The following is a 24,152-nucleotide window of genomic DNA, read 5'->3' as shown; positions in this document are numbered from 1 at the left end:
AATGGAAGAGGATGTAGATGAAGACGAAATGGGAGATAAGATACTGCGCGATGAGTTTGACAGAGCACTGAAAGACCTGAGTCAAAACAAGGCCTCGGGAGTAGACAACATTCCATTAGAACTACTGATGGCCTTGGGAGAGCCAGTCATGACAAAACTCTACCGTCTGGTGAGAAAGATGTATGAGACAGGCGAAATACACTCAGACTTCAAGAAGAATATAATATTCCAATCCCAAAGAAAGCAGGTGTTGACAGATGTGAATTTACCGAACTATCAGTTTAATAAGTCACAGCTGCAAAATACTAACGCGAATTCTTTACAGACGAATGGAAAAACTGGTAGAAGCGGACCTCGGGGAAGATCAATTTGGATTCCGTAGAAATGTTGGAACACGTGAGGCAATACTAACCTTACGACTTATCTTAGAAGAAAGATTAAGAAAAGGCAAACCTACGTTTCTAGCATTTGTAGACTTAGAGAAAGCTTTTGACAATGTTAACTGAAATACTCTCTTTCAAATTCTGAAGGTGGCAGGGGTAAAATACAGGGAGCGAAAGGCTATTTACAATTTGTACAGAAACCAGATGGCACTTATAAGAGTCGAGGTGCATGAAAGGGAAGCAGTGGTTGGAAAGGAGTGAGACAGGGTTGTAGCCTCTCACCGATGTTATTCAATCTGTATATTGAGCAAGCAGTAAAGGAAACAGAAGAAAATTTCGGAGTAGGTATTAAAATCCATGGAGAAGAGATAAAAACTTTGAGGTTCGCCTATGACATTGTAATTCTGTCAGAGACAGCAAAGGACTTGGAAACGCAGTTGAACGGAATGGATAGTGTCTTGAAAGGACGATATAAGATGAGCATCAACAAAAGCAAAATGAGGATAATGGAATATAGTCAAATTAAATCGGGTGATGCTGAGGAAATTAGATTAGGAAATGAGACACTTAAAGTAGTAAAGGGGTTTTGATATTTAGGGAGTAAAATAAGTGATGATGTTCGAAGTAGAGAGGATATGAAATGTAGACTGGCAATGGCAAGGAAACCGTTTCTGAAGAAGAGAAATTTGTTAACATCGAGTATAGATTTAAGTGTCAGGAAGCCGTTTCTGAAAGTATTTGTATGGAGTGCAGCCATGTATGGAAGTGAAACATGGACGATAACTAGTTTGGACAAGAAGAGAATAGAAGCTTTCGAAATGTGGTGCTACAGAAGAATGCTGAAGATAAGGTGGGTAGATCACGTAACTAACGAGGAGGTATTGAATAGGATTGGGGAGAAGAGAAGTTTGTGGCACAACTTGACTAGAAGAAGGGATCGGTTGGTAGGACATGTTTTGAGGCATCAAGGGATCACAAATTTAGCATTGGAGGGCAGCGTGGAGGGTAAAAATCGTAGAGGGAGACCAAGAGATGAATACACCAAGCAGATTCAGAAGGATGTAGGTTGCAGTAGGTACTGGGAGATGGAGAAGCTTGCACAGGGTAGAGTAGCATGGAGAGCTGCATCAAACCAGTCTCAGGACTGAAGACCACAACAACAACAATATATACAGATCACAATTAACATAAACAAATATTAGAAATGCGGTATTGTACATCCATTTGAGCTAGTGCATAAAGTAAGGCGACACTTTTGCTACGTTTGTCTCTGTATGCAAATTGGTTGGTTGATTTGGAGGAAAGAACCAAACAATGAGGTCATAGGTCCCAACGGATTAGGGAAGGATATATATATATATATATATATATATATATATATATATATATATATATATATATATATATATAGGAAGTTACATTAACGAGATGAAGCGCGTCATATTACTGGATCAAAAACGCCTTTAGGAGCAGGAAAAAGACCGAAAAGGACTCACGAAATCACTGTAACAGTTTCTACTTAAAGTACCTGTTGCGTGCACACGAGAGAAATTGAGAACAATAACAATCGTAAACTGTAGTCAGCTAATGTTTTGAGGGATCTAACATGGCGGCGCTGGCTTCAGAGCAACGGACAGCGTAAGTCTGTCCCCTCACTCTACCTCCATGTGCAAGACTGACATTTTACTTATAGTTGTTATTAAAAGCTAATACCTATGGGCACGTTTTTAGGTGACGTGGATTTCTTTAAAACCCTGCAGCTTACCAAATTGTCAAAGTAAATTTGGTGCTGTTTGTGAAAATAAAAATACCAGTTCAGTCTTTGTAACCAACATTAAAATCTGAGTCAATTATGAAAATCGTTAGTAGGCATCAAGAAGAGAACTTAATCTATGCATTGTGTTTAACTGTGAAAAAAAATGGCATATCTAAAACTGCTGGACAGTTCGGCAGTTCTACTGTCGCAGTTCACATTTCATTATTTGATGTTTGTTATATATTACTCTTATGTATATTTAAGATACGGTTCGCGACAATTTGTGAAACATTGAAAATTTTACAAAGCGAAAAGTAATTATCATATATTGTTTCCAGGTGTAAATGTTCTTTATCGACTGATTTTTAATCTTGCTATTGCTTCCATTTGATGCTTTTAACTGATCCCTGTGCAGTTACAGGTGAGTCCACCTCTGTATCTGACGGGCCTGCGTGGCTGATATCTTTATGGACAGCCCGGATTCGTTTTTCGGTTCTGCCACTGAGTGATCTGTCCTTGGTGGGATGATTGGAATAGCGTGCCCTCAGTCTTGTGAAGCCAATTGAGGAGTTACTTGAACGAGAACTAACGACTGAAAGATCTCGACAGCTGACAACGGCTTGGAGAGCAGTATGCAGGCTCCATGCAACTCCGTACTGAACTCAAATGAAGCCATAAGGCGCAGGATGATACGCTGGCCACTCAGCATAGCTGTGTTCCTGTCGGACTGATCGCAGAGTCGCTTTATACTAAAGGGGTACGATCGAGTTAGCTCTAAGTAATTGTTGTGTGAGTACATTATGTGATACCCAAACACCCTGTTTTGTTCCTATGGTGTGATATATTTATCGACTTCTTGCTACTGTCGTAGCGCATTAAAATTATGACGGACAAGAGCTAATACAAACTCCTATCCCATAAGATACTCCTGGTGAGGTGTTGTACGCAACACTAAATCCTATTCAGTAATTCTCCAAATGCTCCAATTGAATGCTCGTACCATTGAAAAGATGAGTGAGATGGATACTAGTATCAGTGGTGTTAAGAAAGAACTGAAATTGTTAAACTGAACAAACTCAGGGCCGATGACATCCCTATCAGATTCTTCTCCCAGTTTCTGGATGAGTTATCATTCCTGTTAACTATAATGTACAGTAGATCCCTCGAGGAAACAACCCGTTCTTAGTAGCTGGAAGAAAGGACAGGTCACCCTTCTACAAAAAGGGTGGTAGAAGTGGCCCACTAAACTACCGTCCAGTATACTTTACATCCATTTCTTTTATAATCTCAAAACATGTTCTGACATCAAACATAATGAAGTATGTCGTACACAGTGACCTCCTCCATACCAACCTGCACGGATTTCGTAAACAATGATCATGTGAAACACAACTAGCACATTTCTCACATGATATACTGAAAGCCATGGATCAAGGCAGCCAGGTAAATGTAGTACTTCTCGATTTCCGAAAAGCATTTGACTCACCTACACCAGTTATCAAAAAACAAAATATGTATCTGGATTAAAAATTTATTAGTAGCAAGGATGCAACATGTTTCTTGGATGGAGAGTCATCGACAGATATAGAGGTAACTTAGGGTGGACCCGAGGGAAGTGTGTTGGGACCCTCGCTGTCCATGTTATACATTAATGATCTTGCGGACATAATAGTAACCCAGACTTTTCGCAGATGATGCACTTATCTGTAATGAAGTACTCCCTGGTTAAAGCTGCACAAAATATTACGTCACATCTTGATAAGATTTCAAAAGGGTGGCAAAGCTTGTCAGTTTGCTCTAAATGTTCATAAACGTAAAACTGCTCACTTCACAAAATGAGAAAACGTAATATCTTATGACAGCACTATCAAGGGTTCCTAGTTGGAATCGATCAGTTCACAAAAATACATGGGTACAACACTTCATACTGACATTAAGTGGAACAGCCCCGTGGGCTAAGTCGTGGGTAAGACCAGCGGGTTTTTGGTAGAATACTAGGGAAATGCAATCAGTCTGCAAGCGACATTGCTTACAAATCACTCGTGCGACCCATCCTAAAATATCACTTAAGTGTGTAGGATCCGTTCCAAATAGGACGTTAACTACACCGAAAAGGTCTACTGACAAAGCTTCGATAACTGGCTTTAACTGGTGACTCTGGCAATATACTACAACTCCGTACATATCACTCCCACAGGGATCGTGAGGATAAAAATAGATTAATTATAGCACTCACAGAGACATTTAAACAAATATTTTCCCCATGCTCCATACTTGAATAGAATGGGAAAAAGCCCTAATAACTGGGGCAATGGGACGTACTTCTGCTATGCATTTCACAGTGGTTTGCTGAGTATAGATGTCTATGAGTGGAACACAACGCCACATGCAGCCACAGAGCTACGAATTATGCATTCCAGTTGGCATACTGCACACTAATGTGATGAACTGCATAGACAAGGCTAACCTTGGGGCAGCGCTAGGCTGCTTCCAGACCAGCTTGATGGTGGTTTTGGGAGGTTTTCCACATTGATGTAGTCGGATATTGACCCTGGGCAACTCTTTTTCTAACCACCCCAAAAAATTAAGCTTTCTGAACATATTTTGTTCAATTTCAGTGTCCCCAGCCGACACTACAAATAGAAATTATGAAAGTTGTGGAATAAATCAATTGTGATAGCCAGGCTATATGTGGTTTTTAAGTGGGTTCCCACATTTAGAAAACGTTCGTGCACTTTCGCATGCGTTGACGCTGGACACAGACGGTAGGGTACACAGATTCCATTCCAGGGGTTGAGTGGGAGGCGTTGGGGAGATTGGGGGTGGGGGTGGGAGGGGGAGTGAATTCTGGCGACAGGAAGGGCACCCCGCCACTCATTACCACTAACATTGCCAAAAGCAATAATCAGCATGACGACCCCGTGTCGATAACCCTGCGACGATACGGGGTATAGGCCAAGAAAAAGAAAAAGAATGCATTAAATCAATTAACGTGAACAGATGTGAAGCTTTATAAGCAAACGGGTGTTGTAAGTATTAACGTGGCATTTTTATTGATATCCAGCGTTTTCATCTCAGTCGTTACAATTTTTTTTTGCTATTTCAGATTTTTAATTTCAGCTTAAACCTAACATTACGGTAATACGGTAAAAGGTTCCTACGTTAGATGTAAAAGGTTGCACATCTGTGTGATCGCTGGTGCTTCCGCTAAATCGCGTACTTCGCGGAAATTTGCTCATTTAAAGATTACGTCTGCGATATAAATTGTCTGTGCTCAGGTTTGGTAATTCAAAGCCGTGCATTTAGGAACACAAAATCAAACCTACATAACCATGGGCTAATTTAAATAATTCATAATTAACAATCGCCTGTATTCTATTATTGCTTGAGAAAATGCTGTAGGATGCGCCCTGGATCAGAGTATTATCGTATAGCATATCAGGAGACTTTTTATGATTGGATTGGTAGGGAGGGAACAAAGCTATCTCGGATGGAGAGACATGGACAGATGTAGAAGTAACTGCGGGAGTAACCCAGGTAAGAGTGTTGTATATCTTGAAATTCATGTTGTATATTAATAACCTTGCGGACGATTTTAATAGCGGCCTCAGTGTTTCCGTAGATGAAACAGTTATCTGTAATGAAGTAGAGTCTGAAAGAAGTAGCACAAGTATTCACTCATATCTTAATAAGATTTCAAAGCAGTATAAAGCTTGGAAACTTCCTTTAAATGTTCAGAAAATTGAAGTTGTGCACATTACAAAACGAAACAAGTGTAGTATCCGTAGTATCCTATGACTATAATATCCTTGAGTCAGAGTTGGAATCTAAACTCATACAGATACCTGGGTGTAACACTTTTTACGAGGTGCGTTCAAGTTCTAAGGCCTCCGATTTTTTTTCTCCGGACTGGAAAGAGATAGAAACATGCGCATTGTTTTAAAATGAGGCCGCGTTCATTGTCAACATGTCCCAGAGATGGCAGCACCGTACGGCAGATGGAATTTTACCGCCAGCGGCGAGAATGAGAACTGTTTTAAATACTTAAAATGGCGACGTTTTCCTTACTTGAACAGCGTGCAATCATTCGTTTTCTGAATTTGCGTGGTGTGAAACCAATTGAAATTCATTGACAGTTGAAGGAGACATGTGGTGATGGAGTTATGGATGTGTCGAAAGTGTGTTCGTGGGTGCGACCGTTCAATGAAGGCAGAACATCGTGTGACAACAAACCGAAACAACCTCGGGCTCGCACAAGCCGGTCTGACGACATGATCGAGAAAATGGAGAAAATTGTTTTGGGGGATCGCCGAATGACTGTTGAACAGATCGCCTCCAGAGTTGGCATTTCTGTGGTTTCTGTGCACACAATCCTGCATGACGACCTGAAAATGCGAAAAGTGTCATCCAGGTGGGTGCCACGAATGCTGATGGACGACCACATGGCTGCTCGTGTGGCATGTTGCCAAGCAATGTTGACATGCAACGACAGCATGAATGGGACTTTCTTTTCGTCGGTTGTGACAATGGATGAGACGTGGAAGCCATTTTTCAATCCAGAAACAAAGGGACAGTCAGCTCAATGGAAGCACACAGATTCACCACCACCAAAAAAATTTCGGGTAACTGCCAGTGCTGAAAAAATGATGGTGTCCATGTTCTGGGACAGCGAGGGCGTAATCATTACCCATTGCGTTCCAAAGGGCACTACGGTAACAGGTGCATCCTTCGAAAACGTTTTGAAGAACAAATTCCTTCCTGCACTGCAACAAAAACGTCCGTGAAGGGCTGCACGTGTGCTGTTTCACCAAGACAACGCACCCGCACATCGAGCTAACGTTACGCAACAGTTTCTTCGTGATAACAACTTTGAAGTGATTCCTCATGCTCCCTACTCACCTGACCTGGCTCCTAGTGACTTTTGGCTTTTTCCAACAATCAAAGACACTCTCCGTGGCCGCACATTCACCAGCCGTGCTGCTATTGCCTCATTGATTTTCCAGTGGTCAAAACAAACTCCTAAAGAAGCATTCGCCGCTGCCATGGAATCATGGCGTCAGCGTTGTGAAAAATGTGTACGTCTGCAGGGCAATTACGTCGAGAAGTAACGCCAGTTTCATCAATTTCGGGTGAGTAGTTAATCAGAAGAAAAATCGGAGGCCTTAGAACTTGAATGCAATTCGTATGAACATAAAATGGAACGATCACATAGGCTCGGCCATGGGTAAGGCTTGTAGCAGACCGCGGTTTATTCGTGTGCTACTAGAGAAAAGCAATCAGTCTATAATGAAGACTGCTAGTAAATCACTCGTGCGACCACTCATAGAGTACTCGTATTGCTGAAATTTGTTAGAAGCATACCAAAGAGGACTAACAGGGGATATTGAACGTACACAGAGAATGACGGCACGAATGGTCACAGACTTGTCTGACCCGCAGCAGAGTGTCACTGAGATGTTGAAAGAACTGAACAGGCAGTCTTTTGAAGACAGACGTAAACTGCCCGAAAAAAGTTTGCTCACAAAGAACCACCTACCCCCATGAACCATGGACCTTACCGTTGGTGGGGAGGCTTGCGTGCCTCAGCGATACAGATGGCCGTACCGTAGGTGCAACCACAACGGAGGAGTATCTGTTGAGAGGCCAGACAAACGTGTGGTTCCTGAAGAGGGGCAGCAGCCTTTTCAGTAGTTGCAGGGGCAACAGTCTGGATGATTGACTGATCTGGCCTTGCAACACTAACCAAAACGGCCATCCTGTGCTGGTACTGCGAACGGCTAAAAGCAAGGGGAAACTACAGCCATAATTTTTCCTGAGGGCATGCAACTTTACTGTATGGTTAAATGATGATGGCATCCTCTTGGGTAAAACATTCTGGAGGTAAAATAGTCCCCCATTCGGATCTCCGGGCGGGGACTACTCAAGAGGATACCATTATCAGGAGAAAAAAAACGGGCGTTCTACGGATCGGAGCGTGGAATGTCAGATCCCTTAATCGGGCAGGAATGTTAGAAAATTTAAAAAGGGAAATGGATAGGTTGAAGTTTGATACAGTGGAAATTAGTGAAGTTCGGTGGCAGGAGGAACAAGACTTTTGGTCAGGTGAATACAGGGTTATAAATACAAAATCAAATAGGGGTAATGCAGGAGTAGGTTCAATAATGAATAAAAAATAGGACTGCGGGTAAGCTACTACCAACAGCGTAGTGAACGTATTATTGTGGCCAAGATAGACACGAAGCCCATGCCTAATACAGTAGTACAAGTTTATATGCCAACTAGCTCTGCAGATGGTGATGAAATTGATGAATGTATGATGAGATAAAAGAAATTATTCAGGTAGTGAAGGGAGACGAAAATTTAATAGTCATGGGTGATTGAAACTCTAGGGCAGGAAAAGGGAGAGAAGGAAACATAGTGGGTGAATATGGATTGGGGGAGAGAAATGAAAGAGGAAACCGTCTGGTAGAATTTTGCACAGAGCATAACTTATTCATAGCTGACACTTGGTTCAAGAATCATAAAAGAAGGTTGTACACATGGAAGAATCCCGCAGATACTAGAATGTATCAGATAGAATGTGTAATGGTAAGACAGAGATTTAGGAACCAGGTACTAACTTGTAAGACATTTCCAGGGGCAGATCTGGACTCTGACCACAATCTATTGGTTATGAACTGTAGATTAAAACTGAAGAAACTGCAAAAAGGTGGGAATTTGAGATGGGACCTGAATAAACTGAAAGAATAAGAGGTTGTACAGAATTTCAGGGAGAGCATAAGGGAACAATTGACAGAAATGGGGGAAAGAAATACAGTAGAAGAAGAATGGGTAGGTCTGAGGGATGACGTAGTGAAGGCAGCAGAGGATCAAGTAGGTAAAAAGACGAGGGGTAGTAGAAATCCTTGGGTAACAGAAGAAATATTAAATTTAATTGATGAAAGGAGAAAATATAAAAACGCAGTAAATGAAGCAGGCAAAAAGGAAAGGAAAAGTCTCAAAAATGAGATCGACAGGAAGTGCAAAATGGCTAAGCAGGGATGGCTAGAGGACAAATGTAAGGATGTAGAGGCTTATCTCACTAGGGGCAAGATAGATACTGCCTACAGGAAAGCCGGCCGGTGTGGCCGTGCGGTTAAAGGCGCTTCAGTCTGGAACCGCGTGACCGCTACGGTCGCAGGTTCGAATCCTGCCTCGGGCATGGATGTGTGTGATGTCCTTAGGTTTAATTAGTTCTAAGTTCTAGGCGACTGATGACCTCAGAAGTTAAGTCGCATAGTGCTCAGAGCCATTTGAACCATTTGAACCTACAGGAAAATTAAAGAGAAATTTGGAGAAAAGAGAGCCACTTGTATGAATATCAAGAGCTCAGATGGAAAGCCAGTTCTAAGCAAAGAAGGGAAAGCAGAAAGGTGGAAGGAGTATGTAGAGGGTCAATACAAGGGCGATGTACTTGAGGACAATATTATGGAAATGGAAGAGGATGTAGATGAAGATGAAATGCGAGATACGATACAGCGTGAAGAGTTTGACAGAGCACTGAAAGACGTGAGTCGAAACAAAGCCCCGGGAATAGACAACATTCCATTGGAACTACTGATGGTCTTGGGAGAGCCGGTCCTACTGACCCTACGACTTATCTTAGAAAATAGATTAAGGAAAGGGAAACATACATTTCTAGCACTTGTAGACTTAGAGAAAGCTTTTGACAATGTTGACTGGAATACTCTCTTTCAAATTCAAAAGGTGGCAGGGGTAAATTACAGGGAGCGAAAGGCTATTTACAATTTCTACAGAAACCAGATGGCAGTTATAAGAGGCGAGGGGCATGAAAGGGAAGCAGTGGTTGGGAAAGGAGTGAGAAATGGTTGTAGCCTCTCCCCGACGTTATTCAACCTGTATGTTGAGCAAGCAGTAAAGGAAACAAAAGAAAAATTCTGAGTAGTAATTAAAGTCCATGGAGAAGAAATAAAAACGTTGAGATTCGCCGATGACATAGTTATTCTGTCAGAGAAAGCAAAGGACTTGGAAGAGCAGATGAATGGAATGGACAGTGTCTTGAAAGGAGGATATAAGATGAACATCAACAAAAGCAAAACGAGGATAATGGAATGTAGTCGAATTAAGTCAGATGATGCTGAGGGAATCAGATTAGGAAATGAGACACTTAAAGTAGTCAAGGAGTTTTGCTGTTTGGGGAGCAAAATAACTGATGATGGTCGAAGTAGAGAGGATATAAAATGTAGACCGGCAATGGGAAGAAAAGCATTTCTGAAGAAGAGAAATTTGTTAACATCGAGTATTGATTTAAGTGTCAGAAAGTCGTTTCTGAAAGTATTTGTATGGAGTGTAGCCATGCATGGAAGTGAAACATGGACGATAAATAGTTTGGACAAGAAGAGAATAGAAGCTTTCGAAATGTGGTGCTACAGAAGAATGCCGAAGTTTAGATGGGTAGATCACGTAACTAATGACGACGTATTGAATAGAATTGGGGAGAAGAGGAGTTTGTGGCACAACTTGACAAGAAGAAGGGACCAGTTGGTAGGAGATGTTCTGAGGCAGACTGCAATAAACACTGACGATATGACTTCGCATTAATGGAAAAAATATCGGATAAATCTATATGTAAAGACAGAAACAGTCTATGATCATTTTTAGATTCATCATAACGGAGGAAACCGGTCCTTGAATAAAACAATATTTGTAATCATAAACTGTTTTAGTATTTACATATTGTCAATCTTTGCATCGGTATTATCTTCAAGGTGACCATGTCATCCCTCATCGATAATCTATTCTTATTCGTCGTGTGGATAACTGCCACACTGTTTTTATTGCTGTATGACGCAATATTTCTTTCTGCGTAAGGTAAAGCGATATATCCTTGACGCAACATGCTTACAACAAACAGAAACGAGCAACCATGGCCGTCGCTGCCCCTGTTTTCCACAACACAAATGACAGACCAATAACTTGTTTTTATGCTGCTGCTCCACTTATTTCTGTCTTTAGGTGTGGCTGACACCCACAGAAACGTTCTTAGTAAACTCCGACGTCACCGTATTCGGGATGCTTTAGTTATAGTTTCAAGTACGGTTCGGTGTATGTTTCCAAGTGCACTCATTTAGGCATTTGCTCTTTGTAGGTATATTTGAGCACGGGTGAGATTTCTGATTTTCACCAGTAATGACTCATTGCAGTATCAAAACGAAGGGACTGGTTGGTGGGGCACATCGGGTGTACTAAAGAATAGTTCAAAAAATGGTTCAAATGGCTCTTAACTTCTGAGGTCATCAGTCCCCCAGTACTTAGAACTACTTAAGTCTAACTAACCTATGGACATCACACACATCCATGCCCGAGGCAGGATTCGAACCTGCGACCGTTGCAGTCGCGCGGTTCCAGACTGTAGCGCCTAGAACCGCTCGGCCACCCCGGACGGCACTTCGTCTTCAATATCGATAACTTCCAAAGACTATCATTAACATTAAGTAACGTAATTATCTCTCAACTAACTAATAATGCAACTAATAGCTGGTATGCCGTAAATAGTTGAGCTCACAAAACAAGACGACTGTCTGATTCCATCAGTAAAAATTTTTGATATATTTGAATCAATTCCAAAGGTTATACTGTCCACTGTTCTTCACAATATTCCCCTCAAACGTTTCTCAACTCCGTTAATATCAATTATTGCTCGATATTAGTTCCCAAATAGAATAGTTATTTCAGCGTCACTCTATTCGCATCTAATAAGACATACGTAATGGTACGTGTAACACACAGAAAGAGACAACATTCACAACACCACATAATACTTAAAAAGTAAATAGCTCCGGCTTATCTAACTTCGCTCAGGCGGGGAAAGACGACGACATTTCAATTATAAAATTTGAAAGTTTACAAATTTTAACACATTTACTAGGACGTAGTCAAAAGTAATGTCCGAATGTCTGAAAACTCTTATAACATTTTACACAAAGTAAACTTTATCACCATTCGACACCTGTATTCTTTATATCGAAAAATTTACTTCTCAACATAGTTATCCTGGCGACGAACATATTTCTCCCAACGAGAGACCAGTTTGTTGACACCTTCACTGTTTAATGTTTGACTTTATTGACGAGGCAACAACGTCACCTCTGCTTACACCACTTCCTCATTATCAAAGCGAAGTCCTCGAAGATGTGTGTACGTTTTAGAAACAGATGAAAGCCGGATGGGACCATGTCGGCTCTGTATGGAGAACGATCGATGATAATGGATCCAAGGCGTCGGACTGTTGCAGATGTCGGAGCGTACGTCTGTGGTCTGGCATTGTCATGCTGAAGAAGGTGGTGCTCCATGTGTAGAACGAACTTCTCTGCAGTTAGGAACTCGGTTATAGAACGCTATTTCTCACGCGCCGACGTAGTTACGTTGAACACCGCCATGTTACACGCTAGCGCAGTGGTTCCCAACTTGGGGTAATTACCCCCTGAGGGGCCAAATGAAATTTTCTGAAGGGTAAAAACTTAAACGATTCGATTCTATGTAGGTCACAAAACTAAAATATTTTCAAATATCATTACTGTTATAGCAATTTTGTAAGACTGGTTTTGAATAGGTATGTTATCAGTAATTACTTTTTCTCAGTTAGTACAATTAATGCGGTGGAGATCCATCCACAACGCACATGTATTGTGCTTTGTCGAGTACATCAGCCGGCCATTCTAGCCGAGCGGTTCTAGGCGCTTCAGTCCGGAACCGCGCTGCTGCTACGGTTGCAGGTTCGATCCTGCCTCGGACATGGATGTGTGTGATGTCCTTAGGTTAGTTAGGTTTAAGTAATTCTAAGTCTAGGGAACTGATGACCTCAGATGTCAAGTTCAAATGGTTCAAATGGCTCTGAGCACTATGGGACTTGACATCTGAGGTCATCAGTCCCCTAGAACTTAGAACTACTTAAACCTAACTAACCTAAGGAGATTCTCCAACAGAAAGAGGTTCCTACTCAATGGTCTGAAGATGACCACAGATGGTCGAAACCGGTCACCTTGATAAATAAATCGTGATCAAGACTGTTTTTAATGTATTCAAAAGTAATATATTTGGAAGCTTGGGCATGTGTCTGAACTGCTTTCACCACTCGACCATTTCGCTAGCTGATAGTGGGTACCCCCTGGTTGATTTGGGATCTGAGACATAGCTCTGCAGCAGGTCGGATGGACTTCACGCGCCGTCTTAGTTGCGTCCACATCGGCATCAGTGGCAGATGGAATTCTGCAGTCTCCACAGCTATTATTCCCAGTACTATCATAAATTCACTCACAATATATTTTCACCATAGAGCTTGTGAACAAAGAAAAAATTTCGCTGTTTGAGAAGCACCACACATAGTGAAATGGATCATCTCTTTGCCGTATAAGACCATGATAGCAGTGAGTTAAATATGTACAAGGAAGGAAGGAACAAAGATTGGGTTTAACGTCCCATCGACATCGAGGTCATTAGAGACGGAGAACAAGCTCGCATTGTGTCAAAGATGGGGAAGGATATCGGCCGTACCCTTTCAAAGAAACCATCCCGACGATTGCCTAGAGTAATTTAGGGAAGTCACGGAAGATGTAATCTGGATGGCCGGACGCGGGTTTGAACCGTCGTCTTCTCGATTGATAGTCTAGTGTGCTAAACGGTTCGCCACTGCTCTTGGTAAAATATATACAGATCGCCAGTTAGTACCATTACTTTACTAATTCACATTCCATAACACTGTTGCACCACAGAAAAATATCCTAGCTGAATGTAAAATTTGTTGAAGCGTTTCCCTGGCCACCTCCACGCCAAGCTAAGGCAGACACTTAAGCAACGTCTGCATTGGAATGTCAAATAGATAGGGGATCTGATACTGGAAACAGCATGACATACAACCGAGGCCATTGATACACATCGCTCGAGCGAGGTATCTGATTCACCAGCTCGGCAGTATGACCTCACTGTGAAGGGAGCATAATATTCTGCCAAGTTCGAGCCTTCTATTAGCTGCCCTCTGGAGGCCAAACTGAGTTTGGTGCCCTGTTGAACTGTAACTGTTCGGGGGAGGTGCGCTAGCTGCTACAACACGACTTGCATCTGTAAACCTAGACAAGTGTCCATCGCCTTCCTCTGGTGGAGAGGCCATGACGTAACTCTGCACAACCACTACCGTTCCATACAGAGCTCCGGGGAGCTTCCTTGAGTGCGTCCTAGTAAACCGAGTCATCACGCTGTTGAGCGTCACTGCCATCAACTGAACTGGCTACCTAGCTTCACGCCGCTTATACTGTGCTGGCAGCCCTGACCATGCTGACAACCTCGAGACCTCTGAGATGGACGCATCAGCGCATCCCGATCCCACATGCCACTTCTACTGTGTCCACTGCTGCCACGGAGAACATGATTCAAATGCAAAACTAAAAACAGTAAACGTGCAAATCGCTAATACAGTTTCATTAGCACCCCAGCGTGAACAACAGGCCTTTACCACTGCACTCCACACTTCGCCATCATGCAACACTGGGAGTCCAATCCCACCAACACCTGCAAGACTTTATTATTAATCCTCTGCGGACGTCGTGAGAAATGCGACTCGATAATTTGAGAGAACATTTACAAAACTTGGGCCAAACATTCAACAGATATAAGTACATATGTACTAACAAAGGCAGTTTCTCCTACTGAAGATAGTATTGGATTGTAACTACAAATTTACAAATAATTTGCAAACAATGGACCATTGCTTTTTTTTTAAAAAAACTCTTTATTCATTTATTGTACTTATACATGTTAACCCACTACCTAAATACATTGATGGGCCCTGATTTCATATTTTACATTTTTGCAGCTATTGTTTCTACGCTACGGTAAGTACTTATAATTGCTCTACCACTACAGGGATCTCTAGCCTTCCATTGTTTAGTTTTTACCTATGTCTAAGTATTAATTATTATATATTTTTCTCTGGAATCTGTTATTAAGATACATCTAATTTACCCTACTAGCCTATGCTACCTGCAGCGTTACAGGTGTGCCAGTGATCTATAAACCTGATTGTTGTTGGCTTTGCCCACCGAGCTAACCCCAGTGAACGTGCCCCTTGCACTGGGCTGGCCGACGACTTCGTTTCGCTGCAGTGCTATACTAAGAAGTTTTATCCTATCTTTCTACATATTAACCTAATTCTTATATCTGATGCCTCAATTGGTGCGTGAATTGATCAGTGGTGATGCACACCCTCCCCCCTAATCTAAGGCAAGGCAGATCCCAGCCGTGAAGCGGCTGGCCAAGTCCAGGCCAGGCGGAACAGGGAAGGTGCACGGAGTCTAAATCGGTATGATTTTTACTGGTTGTCTCTCGTCCTTCGCCGCTTGCTAGCCCGAGCTTCCAACTCTCGGCCAAGGACCCACTCCTACTCAGGTTGTGGGCCGGTCACCCTGACGTTCGGCGGTCTGGACCCAGCTAACCTGGCCCAGGTGATGTCACCACCTCCTGGGTTTGGCAGAACACGTCCAGGTTACCCACGGGCTCAGCGAAGCACACTTGTCGACTCGCGCCGTGATCCCACGCCGACAAAGGAGGTCGCCGGCATGCAGAGCACCTGCTGGTCTGTGCCCTATGAACGTAGAGACTGATGTTCGGTCCCTTGACACAGCTTCCCCTGTGCGACGCACCCATCGCTTTCACATCGGGTTGGGTCGCAGTTCTCCCTTTTGTCGCAAGGCAGCGTTCGGGTGGGCCCGAGAAATGCCGACCTTAACGTCTGCCACCATGGGAAGGCGGAAAGAGCCGCTTGGGAAGGAGAGGCTATGTGAAACCCATCACTTCGCCTTGTGAGGCACGCCCGACTAGAAGCGATACGACCTAGTGCGAGCCTCTGTGCCTTACGTCGCGCTGGCAACGGGCGCGGCCGCACCAAGCGCACCGTCAAGCAACCGACTTCACACCAGACGTGGACCATTGTTTACTGGAACGGTTTTGCTTTATTATAGGATATTTTCACCCGCGTCAGTTTCCGCTGATAATTATAATACGCCCTGTATATACGCCTCCTGCACCCAAGATCAACAATGGACAGAATAAGATACGAGCAATGTTTTTGGAAGTGCAGTGCCTTCGAAATTCGAGGACCGGTGTCCGACATCTCCCCTGGGCGTGTAGCTGTAGCCCCCTGCAAATATTCGAAACTCTATTTCATTCTTCAAACTGTCGTTTCGTGTGGAAAGGAAAGCAATGTCGTTGAAGCTCGCGTAAATCGTGTGTGAGGAAAGGGCTGGTTAAGAGCTGCATTTGGAGTGTAGCACTTTACGGCTGTGAAATATGAAATAAAAAATACTTTGTGATCAAAAGTAGCAGGATACCTGGCTGAAAATGACTTACAAGTTCGTGGCGCTATCCATCAGTAATGCAGGAATTCAATATGGTGTTGGTCCACCCTTAGCCTTGATGACAGCTTCCACTCTCGCAGGCATACGTTCAATCAGGTGCTGGAATGTTTCTTGGGGAATGGCAGCCCATACTTCATAGAGTGCTACACTGAGGAGAGGTGTCGATGTCGGTCGGTGAGGGCAGGTACAAAGTCGGCGTTCGAAAACATCCCACAGGTGTTCTATAGGATTCAGATCAGGACTCTGTGCAGGTCAGTCCATTACAGAGATGTTATTGTCATGTAACCACTCCGCCACAGGCAGTGTATAATGAACAAGTCCTCGATCGTCTTGAAAGATGCAATCACCATCCCCGAATTGCTCTCCAATACCGGGAAGCAAGAAGGTGCTTAAAACATCAATGTAGGTCTGTGTTGTGACTACGCCATGCAAAACAACAAGAGGTGCAAGCCCCCTCCATGGAAAACACGACCACACCATAATTCCACCATCTCGGAATTTTACTGCTGGCACTATACATGCTGGTAGATGACGTTCACCGGGCATTCGCCATACCCACACCCTGCCATCGGATCGCCACATTGTGTACCGTGATTTGTCACTACACATAATGTTTTTCCACTGTTGAATCGTCCAATGTTTACGCTCCTTGCATCAAGCGAGGCGTCGTTTGGAACTTACCGGCGTGATATGTAGCTCATGAGCAGACGCTCGACCATGAAATCCAAGTTTTCTCACCTCCTACTTAACTGTCATAGTTCTTGCAGTGGATCCTGACGCAGTTTGGAATTCCTGTGTGACGGCCTGGATAGATGTCTGCCTATTACACATTACAACCCTCTTCAACTGTCTGTCTCGCGTACAGACATATGACACAAGTGACACCCAGTCACCTGACCACGTCCCGCGGAGCGCCCCATTCTGCTCTCTAACGATGTCTAATGACTACAGAGGTCGCTGATATGGAGTACCTGACATTAAGTGGCAGCACAATGCACATAATATGAAAAACGTTTGTTTTTGGGGGTGTCCGGATACATTTGATCACATAGTGTATATCGAAGCATTTGAGCTATGGTGTTGCAGATGGCTGTTAAAGTAGACCGATAAACAGTAGCGGCCGGTGATCATGTGCTAATGCGCTAAAGTATACCGCAAATATCGCACTTAAATTATGCCATTTCTCTTCCAAAGGTAGCCGGATATCGCATAAATAAAACGTATGCCATTTCTCTTTGAATGCGAGCGGGAAATCTCATTAAAAGTTTGACATTTTCCTTTGAATGCGCAGTGTTGTGCAAATAAAACGGACGTAAACATGTTTTATAGCGGTCTCTCCATGGTAACTGTAGACAAGTGGCTCCCCGCGCACGAGTATCTGCTGCTCCTTGCCTGACAAATTTCATCGCCTCCGCGCGGTGATCATCAGTCGCGTTTCGCATCAGTGACAACAGAAACTCTCACAACCTGAAGACGTCGAACAGTTGTATCGCTGGAGCATTGTGAAATTTGCACAATACTGTCAGGCGGCAAACCCGACAAATGTCTCTGCATTAATTATTTTATACACAGGGAATACTTACCATAGTATCATACATTTGTCCGCCAGTCGAACAGTTGAATGGTTGTAGCAGACTCATTCGTGAATACGTACTTGATTGCAGCATTTGCGCCTAGAATGTGCATGAACTCACCCTGCTTTCAAGGAATTAAATGTATAACGTAGAAGACCCGTTAGTTGGAAAATACCGCTAAAGCACTAATAATGAACGACTCTAAAGACGACTTATTGTTTACTTCCGCAGGTCCGACTTGGCTTCCCTTGGTGGGCAACTACCAGGACATGTGCCGGCTGAGCAAGAAGCTGGGATCGCAGCACGAGGCGTTCACGTACCTAGCCCAGAAGTACGGATCGCCCGTGATTGGTTTACATCTGGGCGGCGAGCTGACCGTCATCGTCTCCACCAGTAGCCTCATACGCGAGGTGCTCACGCGACCCGAATTTGAAGGACGGCCTCAGAACTTCTTCGCGCAGCTCCGCAGCCTGGGGCTGCGGAAAGGTGAGTGGCACTGCTGTTGACGTGATATAGCACGTCTGCAGGAAGTTATATGTGAACCGATCAGTTTCATGTTCGGCTTCACTAAAACTACGAGTACACACCGCCCAAATGGCAAACTGTAAGACATAAAAAAAACGCGTGGAAGTTCATCCGAGTGATTGGAGGGGGGGTATAAAAGTTAAACACAAAATAAAGTGACTCCGTGGGTAAGTGCCTCACGGAAAATACAACGATCTTGGGTCCTACGCCTACACATATTCCACAAACCACGGTAGGGCCCTTATGCGAAATGTACGTTTGCCGCAGTTGAATAGTCCTGCAGTCAGTCGCAAATGCCGGTTGTCTAAATTTTCTCAACAGTGTTTCACGAAAAGAATGCCGTCTTCCCCACGAGGATTCCCTTTCGAGTTCAAAGAACACTTCAGTAATGCTCACATGCTGATCGAACTTACCGGTAACAAATCTAGCCGCACCCGCCTGCTTCGATAACTTCCATTAATCTGACCTGGTGGGCTCCCAATCATTCGGACGGTACTCAAGAATGTGTCGCACTAGTGTTCGATAAGCGTTCTCCTTTTCTAGATGCGCTACACTTTCCTAGAACTCTCCCAATAAACCGTTTTAGGCTGTTCGCCTTCCCTACAACTGATTTTACTCGCTAGTTCTATTTCATATTGCTCTGTAACGTCACACCTACACACGTGATCACGTGACTGTGCTAATCTGCACACTAATAGTAATGTATTCGAATATAACAGGATTGTTTTTCCAACTCATCTGCATTTACTTACATTTTTATACATTCGAATCACCACGCCAAAATAGAAATTTTGTTTAAGTCTTTTTGTCACCTTCTACAGACACTGAACGACGATACTTTCCCGTACACCACAGCGTCATCAGCCAACAGCCGTAAACTGCTGCTCACATTGTCCGTCAGATAGTTTTTCCTGCATATAGAAAATAATAGCGCTTGCTGGGACAGCCCTGGTGGTACCCTTACTGTGATGAACACTCGCCGTCGAGGGCTGGGTTCTATTGCTCAACAAGTCTTCGAGCCACTCACGTATGTGAGAACCTATTCCGTGTGCTTGAACTTCGTTAACATTCTACAGTAGGTCGTTGTGTCAAACGCTTTCCAGAAATCTAGTAATATGGAAGCTGCCTATTGCCATTCACCAATAGTTCGTAGGGCACCGTGCACGAGCGATGCTTTCTCAATCCGTGCTGATTTTTGAACTGAAGCTTTTCTCTGTCAAGGAAATTTACTATATTCGAACGCAGACTATGCTCAAGAATCCTGCAAGCAAACCGATGTTAAGGATATTTGCCTGTAATACTGCGTGCCCGTTGTCCTGTCCTCTTTAAATACTGCAATGGTCTGTGATTTTTTCCGTCGTTTGCGGCTTTACGCTCGATAAGAGGTTCACGATAAATCCAAGCTAATTCTCTGTAAAATCGAAGTGGGGTTTTAAAATGAAGGGCTGCCTACACTTGATTGTTCCGTCCACTGACGGAACGTTAGTCCAGGACTAAGGTTCGCCTCACTATGTCACTGACCTAGTTCGAGGTGACGCGTGCACATTGGCTTGCAAAAAATTATTCTCCGACCACCATTGTGGCTCATTCAAGGAAGATTGTTCATTTGTTTCCAGCAGCACATTTTTAAGCATAGGTGCAATTCGTGCAGGCCTACATGCTCGTGTAGCATGTGGAACGCTCTCAGTTTTTCGGAGGCGTTGATTCACTCTTGCAAACATTCAACTCGCGTGGTACCTACGTGCAGGGTATGCTTCTTGGTACGATCATGCAGCCCTCCCGTGAACTGCCGTTAGCGATGCCATGTATGAAATGCATATCCGCACAATCCTCGTTTCTGTAATGTTCCATGTTACCATCAACATTTCTAGGACACAACTGATGCTCCGTAGACAACTGACTTGAGTGGCACTCTTACTATGCTCTGTACAGTCGCATTCATTCTGTTTACAACTCGTCTCGAAAATGTAAACAAAGACCACGCCACGGACTGTCATGTGGTGTTTACACAGAATCACATCGCTAGTGGCTGGTAACCACAAAATCGCAAGTATTTCGCAAGTAGTTCGTTTGCGAACCTGTGTTTACTTGGAGTGTAGTGTACTTTCAACTTCATGCTTTTATGCCATTAATTATGATATGCCTTGTTGTTGTTGTTGTTGTTTTTGTTGTGTTGTTGTAGTCTTCTGTCCAGAATCCGATTTGATGCAGCTCTCCATGCTACTCTATCCTGTGCAAGCTTCTTCATCTCCGTATAACAACTGCAACATACACCCTTCTGTATCTGCTTACTGTGTTCATCTGTTGGTCTCCCTCTACGATTTTTACCCTCCACGCTTCTCTCCAGGACTAAATTGGTGATCCCTTGATCCCTCACAATGTGTCCTACCAACCGATCCCTTCTTCTAGTCAGTTGTGCCACAAATTCCTCTTCTCCCCATTTCTATTCAGTACCTCCTCATTAATTATGTGATTTTCCCATCTAATCTTCAGCATTATTCTGCACCACCACATTTCGAAAGCTTCTGTTCTCTTCTTGTCTAAGCTATTTATCGTGCACGTTTCACTTCCATACATGGCTACACTTCATAGAAATACTTTCAGAAAAGACTTCCTGACACTTAAATGTATACTCGATGTTAACAAATTTCTCTACGTCAGAAACGTTTCTCTTGCCATACACAGTCTACAATTTATATCCTCTCCACTCCGATCATCAGGTATTTTGCTCCCCAAACAACAAAACTCATTTACTACTTTAAGAGTCTCATTCCCTAATCTAATTCTCTCAGCATCACCTGATTTAATTCGACTACATTCCATTATCATTGTTTTACTTTTTTTGATATTCATCTTACGTCCTCCATTTAAGACACTGTCCCTTCCGTTCAGTTGTTCTTCCAAGTCCTTTGCTGTTTCTGACAGAATTAAAATATCGTCAGCAAACCTCAGAGTTTTTATTTCTTCACCAAGGATCTTAAATTCTACTCCCAATTTTTCTTTTCTTTTCTTTCCTTTCTGCTTGCTCAACATACAGATTGAATAACGTCGGGCCGGCCAGTGTGGCCGAGCGGTTCTAGGCGCTTCAGTCTGGAACCACGCGACCGCTACGGTCGCAGGTTCGAATCCTGCCTCGGGCATGGATGTGTGTGATGTCCTTAGGTTAGTTAGGTTTAAGTAGTTCTATGTTCTAGGGGACTGATGACCTCAGATGTTAAGTCGCATAGTGCTCAGAGCCATTTGAACCATTTTTTGAATAACGCCGGGGATAGCCTACAACCCTGTCTCACTCCCTTTCCCACCACTGCTTCCCTGTCATACCCCTAGATTCTTATATGTACCATCTAGTTTCTGTACACATTGTAAGTAGCCTTTCGCTCCTGTATTTTACCCCTGACACCTTCGGGATTTGAAGGAGAGTGTTTCAGTCAACAATTTTAAAAGCTTTCTCTAAGTCTACAAATGCTACAAACGTATATTTGCCTTTCCTTAATCTATCTTCCAAGATCAATCGTAGGGTCAGTATCGCCTCGTGTATCCCAATATTTCTGCGGAATCCAAACTGATCTTCCCCGAGGTCGGATTCTACTAGTTTTTCCATTCGTCTGTAAAGAATTCGCGTTAGTATTTTGCAGCCGTGATTTATTAAACTGATAGTTCGGTAATTTTCACACCTGTCAACACCTGTTTTCTTTGGGATTGGAATTACTATAATCTTCTTGAAGTCTGAGGGTATTTCGCCTGTCTCATACATCTTGCTCACTAGATGGTAGAGTTTTGTTAGGCCTGGCTCTCCCAAGGCTGTCAGTAGTTCTAATGGAATGTTGTCTACTTCCGAGGCCTTGTTTCGACTTAGGTCTTTCAGTGCTCTGTCAAATTCTTCACGCAGTGTCATATCTCCCAGTTCATCTTCATCTAAGTCCTCTTCCATTTCCATAATAATGCCTTCAAGTACATCGCCCTTGTGTAGACCTTCTATATACTTCTTTCACCTTTCTGCTTTCCCTTCTTTGCTTAGGACTTGTTCCATCTGAGCTCTTAATATTCATACAGGTGGTTCTCTTTTCTCCAAAGATCTTTTTAATTTTCCTGTAGGCAGTATCTACCTTACTCTTAGTGATACATGCCTCTACACTCTTACATTTGTCCTCTAGGTATCCCGCTTAGCCATGTTGCACTTCCTGCAGATCTCATTATTGAGACGTTTGTACTCCTTTCGCCTGTTTCATTTGCTGCAGTTTTATGTTTTTTTCTTTTCATCAGATTCAATATCTCTTCTGTTACCCAAGGATTTCTACTACCCCTCGTCTTTTTACCTACTTGATCCTCTACTACCTTCACTATTTCATCTCTCAAAGCTACCCATTCTTCTTCCACTGCATTTCTTTCCCCCGTTCTTGCCAATCGCTCCCTAACGCTCCCTCTGAAACATTCTACAACCTCTGGTTCTTCCAGATTATCCAGGCCCCATCTCCTTCAATTCCTAACCTTTTGCAGTTTCTTTTTCTTTAATCTACAGTTCATAACCAATAACCTGTGATCGGAGTCCACATCTGCCCCTGGAAATGTCTTACAATTTAATATGTGGTTACTAAATCTCTGTCTTACCATTATATAATCAACTTGAAACCTTCGAGTGTTTCCTGGCCTCCTCCACGTATACAACCATATATCATGATTCTTAAGCCAAGTGTTAGCTATGATTAGTTATGCTCTGAGGAAAATTCTACCAGGCGGCTTCCTCGTTCATTCCTTACCCCCCAGTCCATATTCACCTACTAATTTTCCTTCTCTTCCTTTTCCTACTATCAAATTCCAGTCCCCATGACTACTAAATTTCGTCTCCCTTATCTGTCTGAATAATTTCCTTTATCTCATCATACATTTCTGCGGAGCTAGTTGGCATATAAACTTACTACTGTGGTAGGCGTTGGCTTCGTGCCAATCTTGACTACAATCATGCGTCCACTTCGCTGTTCGTTGTAGGTTATTCAAGTTCCTATTTTTTTATTCATTATTAAACCTATTCCTGAGTTACCCTTATTTGATTTTGTATTTATAACCCTGTATTCACCTGACCAGAAGTCTCGTTCCTCCTGCCACCGAACTTCGCTAATTCCCACTATATCTAACTTCAACCTATCCATTTCCCTTTTTAAATTTTCTAACCTACCTTCCCAATTAAGCGACCTGACATTCCACGCTCCGATCCGTAGAACACCAGTTTTCTTTCTCCTGATAGCGGCGTCCTCAGCAGTCCCGAATGGGGAATTATTTTACCTCCGGAATATTTTAGCCAAGAGGACGTCATCATCATTTAATCATATAATAAAGCTGCATGCCCTCGGGAGAAATATGCGGCTGTAGTTTCCCCTTGCTTTCACCCTTTCGCAGTACCAGCACGGCAAGGCCGTTTTGGTTAGTGTTACAAGGCCAGATCAGTCAATCATCTAGACTGTTGCCGCTGCAACTACTGAAAAGGCTTTTGCCCTTCTTCAGGAACCAC

The 24,152-nt window shown here is 43.1% G+C and overlaps 1 protein-coding gene across 1 annotated transcript in view; it reads left to right on the top strand.

Moving 5' to 3' along the window:
- LOC126482001 (methyl farnesoate epoxidase-like) overlaps positions 1-24,152 on the top strand; it is a 332,140-nt gene that overhangs the window by 72,578 nt on the left and 235,410 nt on the right. The window contains exon 2 of the mRNA XM_050105967.1: positions 18,353-18,607. Within this exon, the coding sequence (XP_049961924.1) occupies positions 18,353-18,607 (255 nt within the window). The remainder of the gene's footprint in view (positions 1-18,352; positions 18,608-24,152) is intronic.

Source organism: Schistocerca serialis, chromosome 5 (assembly GCF_023864345.2).
Source record: "Schistocerca serialis cubense isolate TAMUIC-IGC-003099 chromosome 5, iqSchSeri2.2, whole genome shotgun sequence".
NCBI classification, from domain to species: Eukaryota; Metazoa; Arthropoda; class Insecta; order Orthoptera; family Acrididae; genus Schistocerca; species Schistocerca serialis.
The sequence above is the reverse complement of the archived record's forward strand: the minus strand, read 5'-3'. Positions and strand labels throughout refer to the sequence as shown.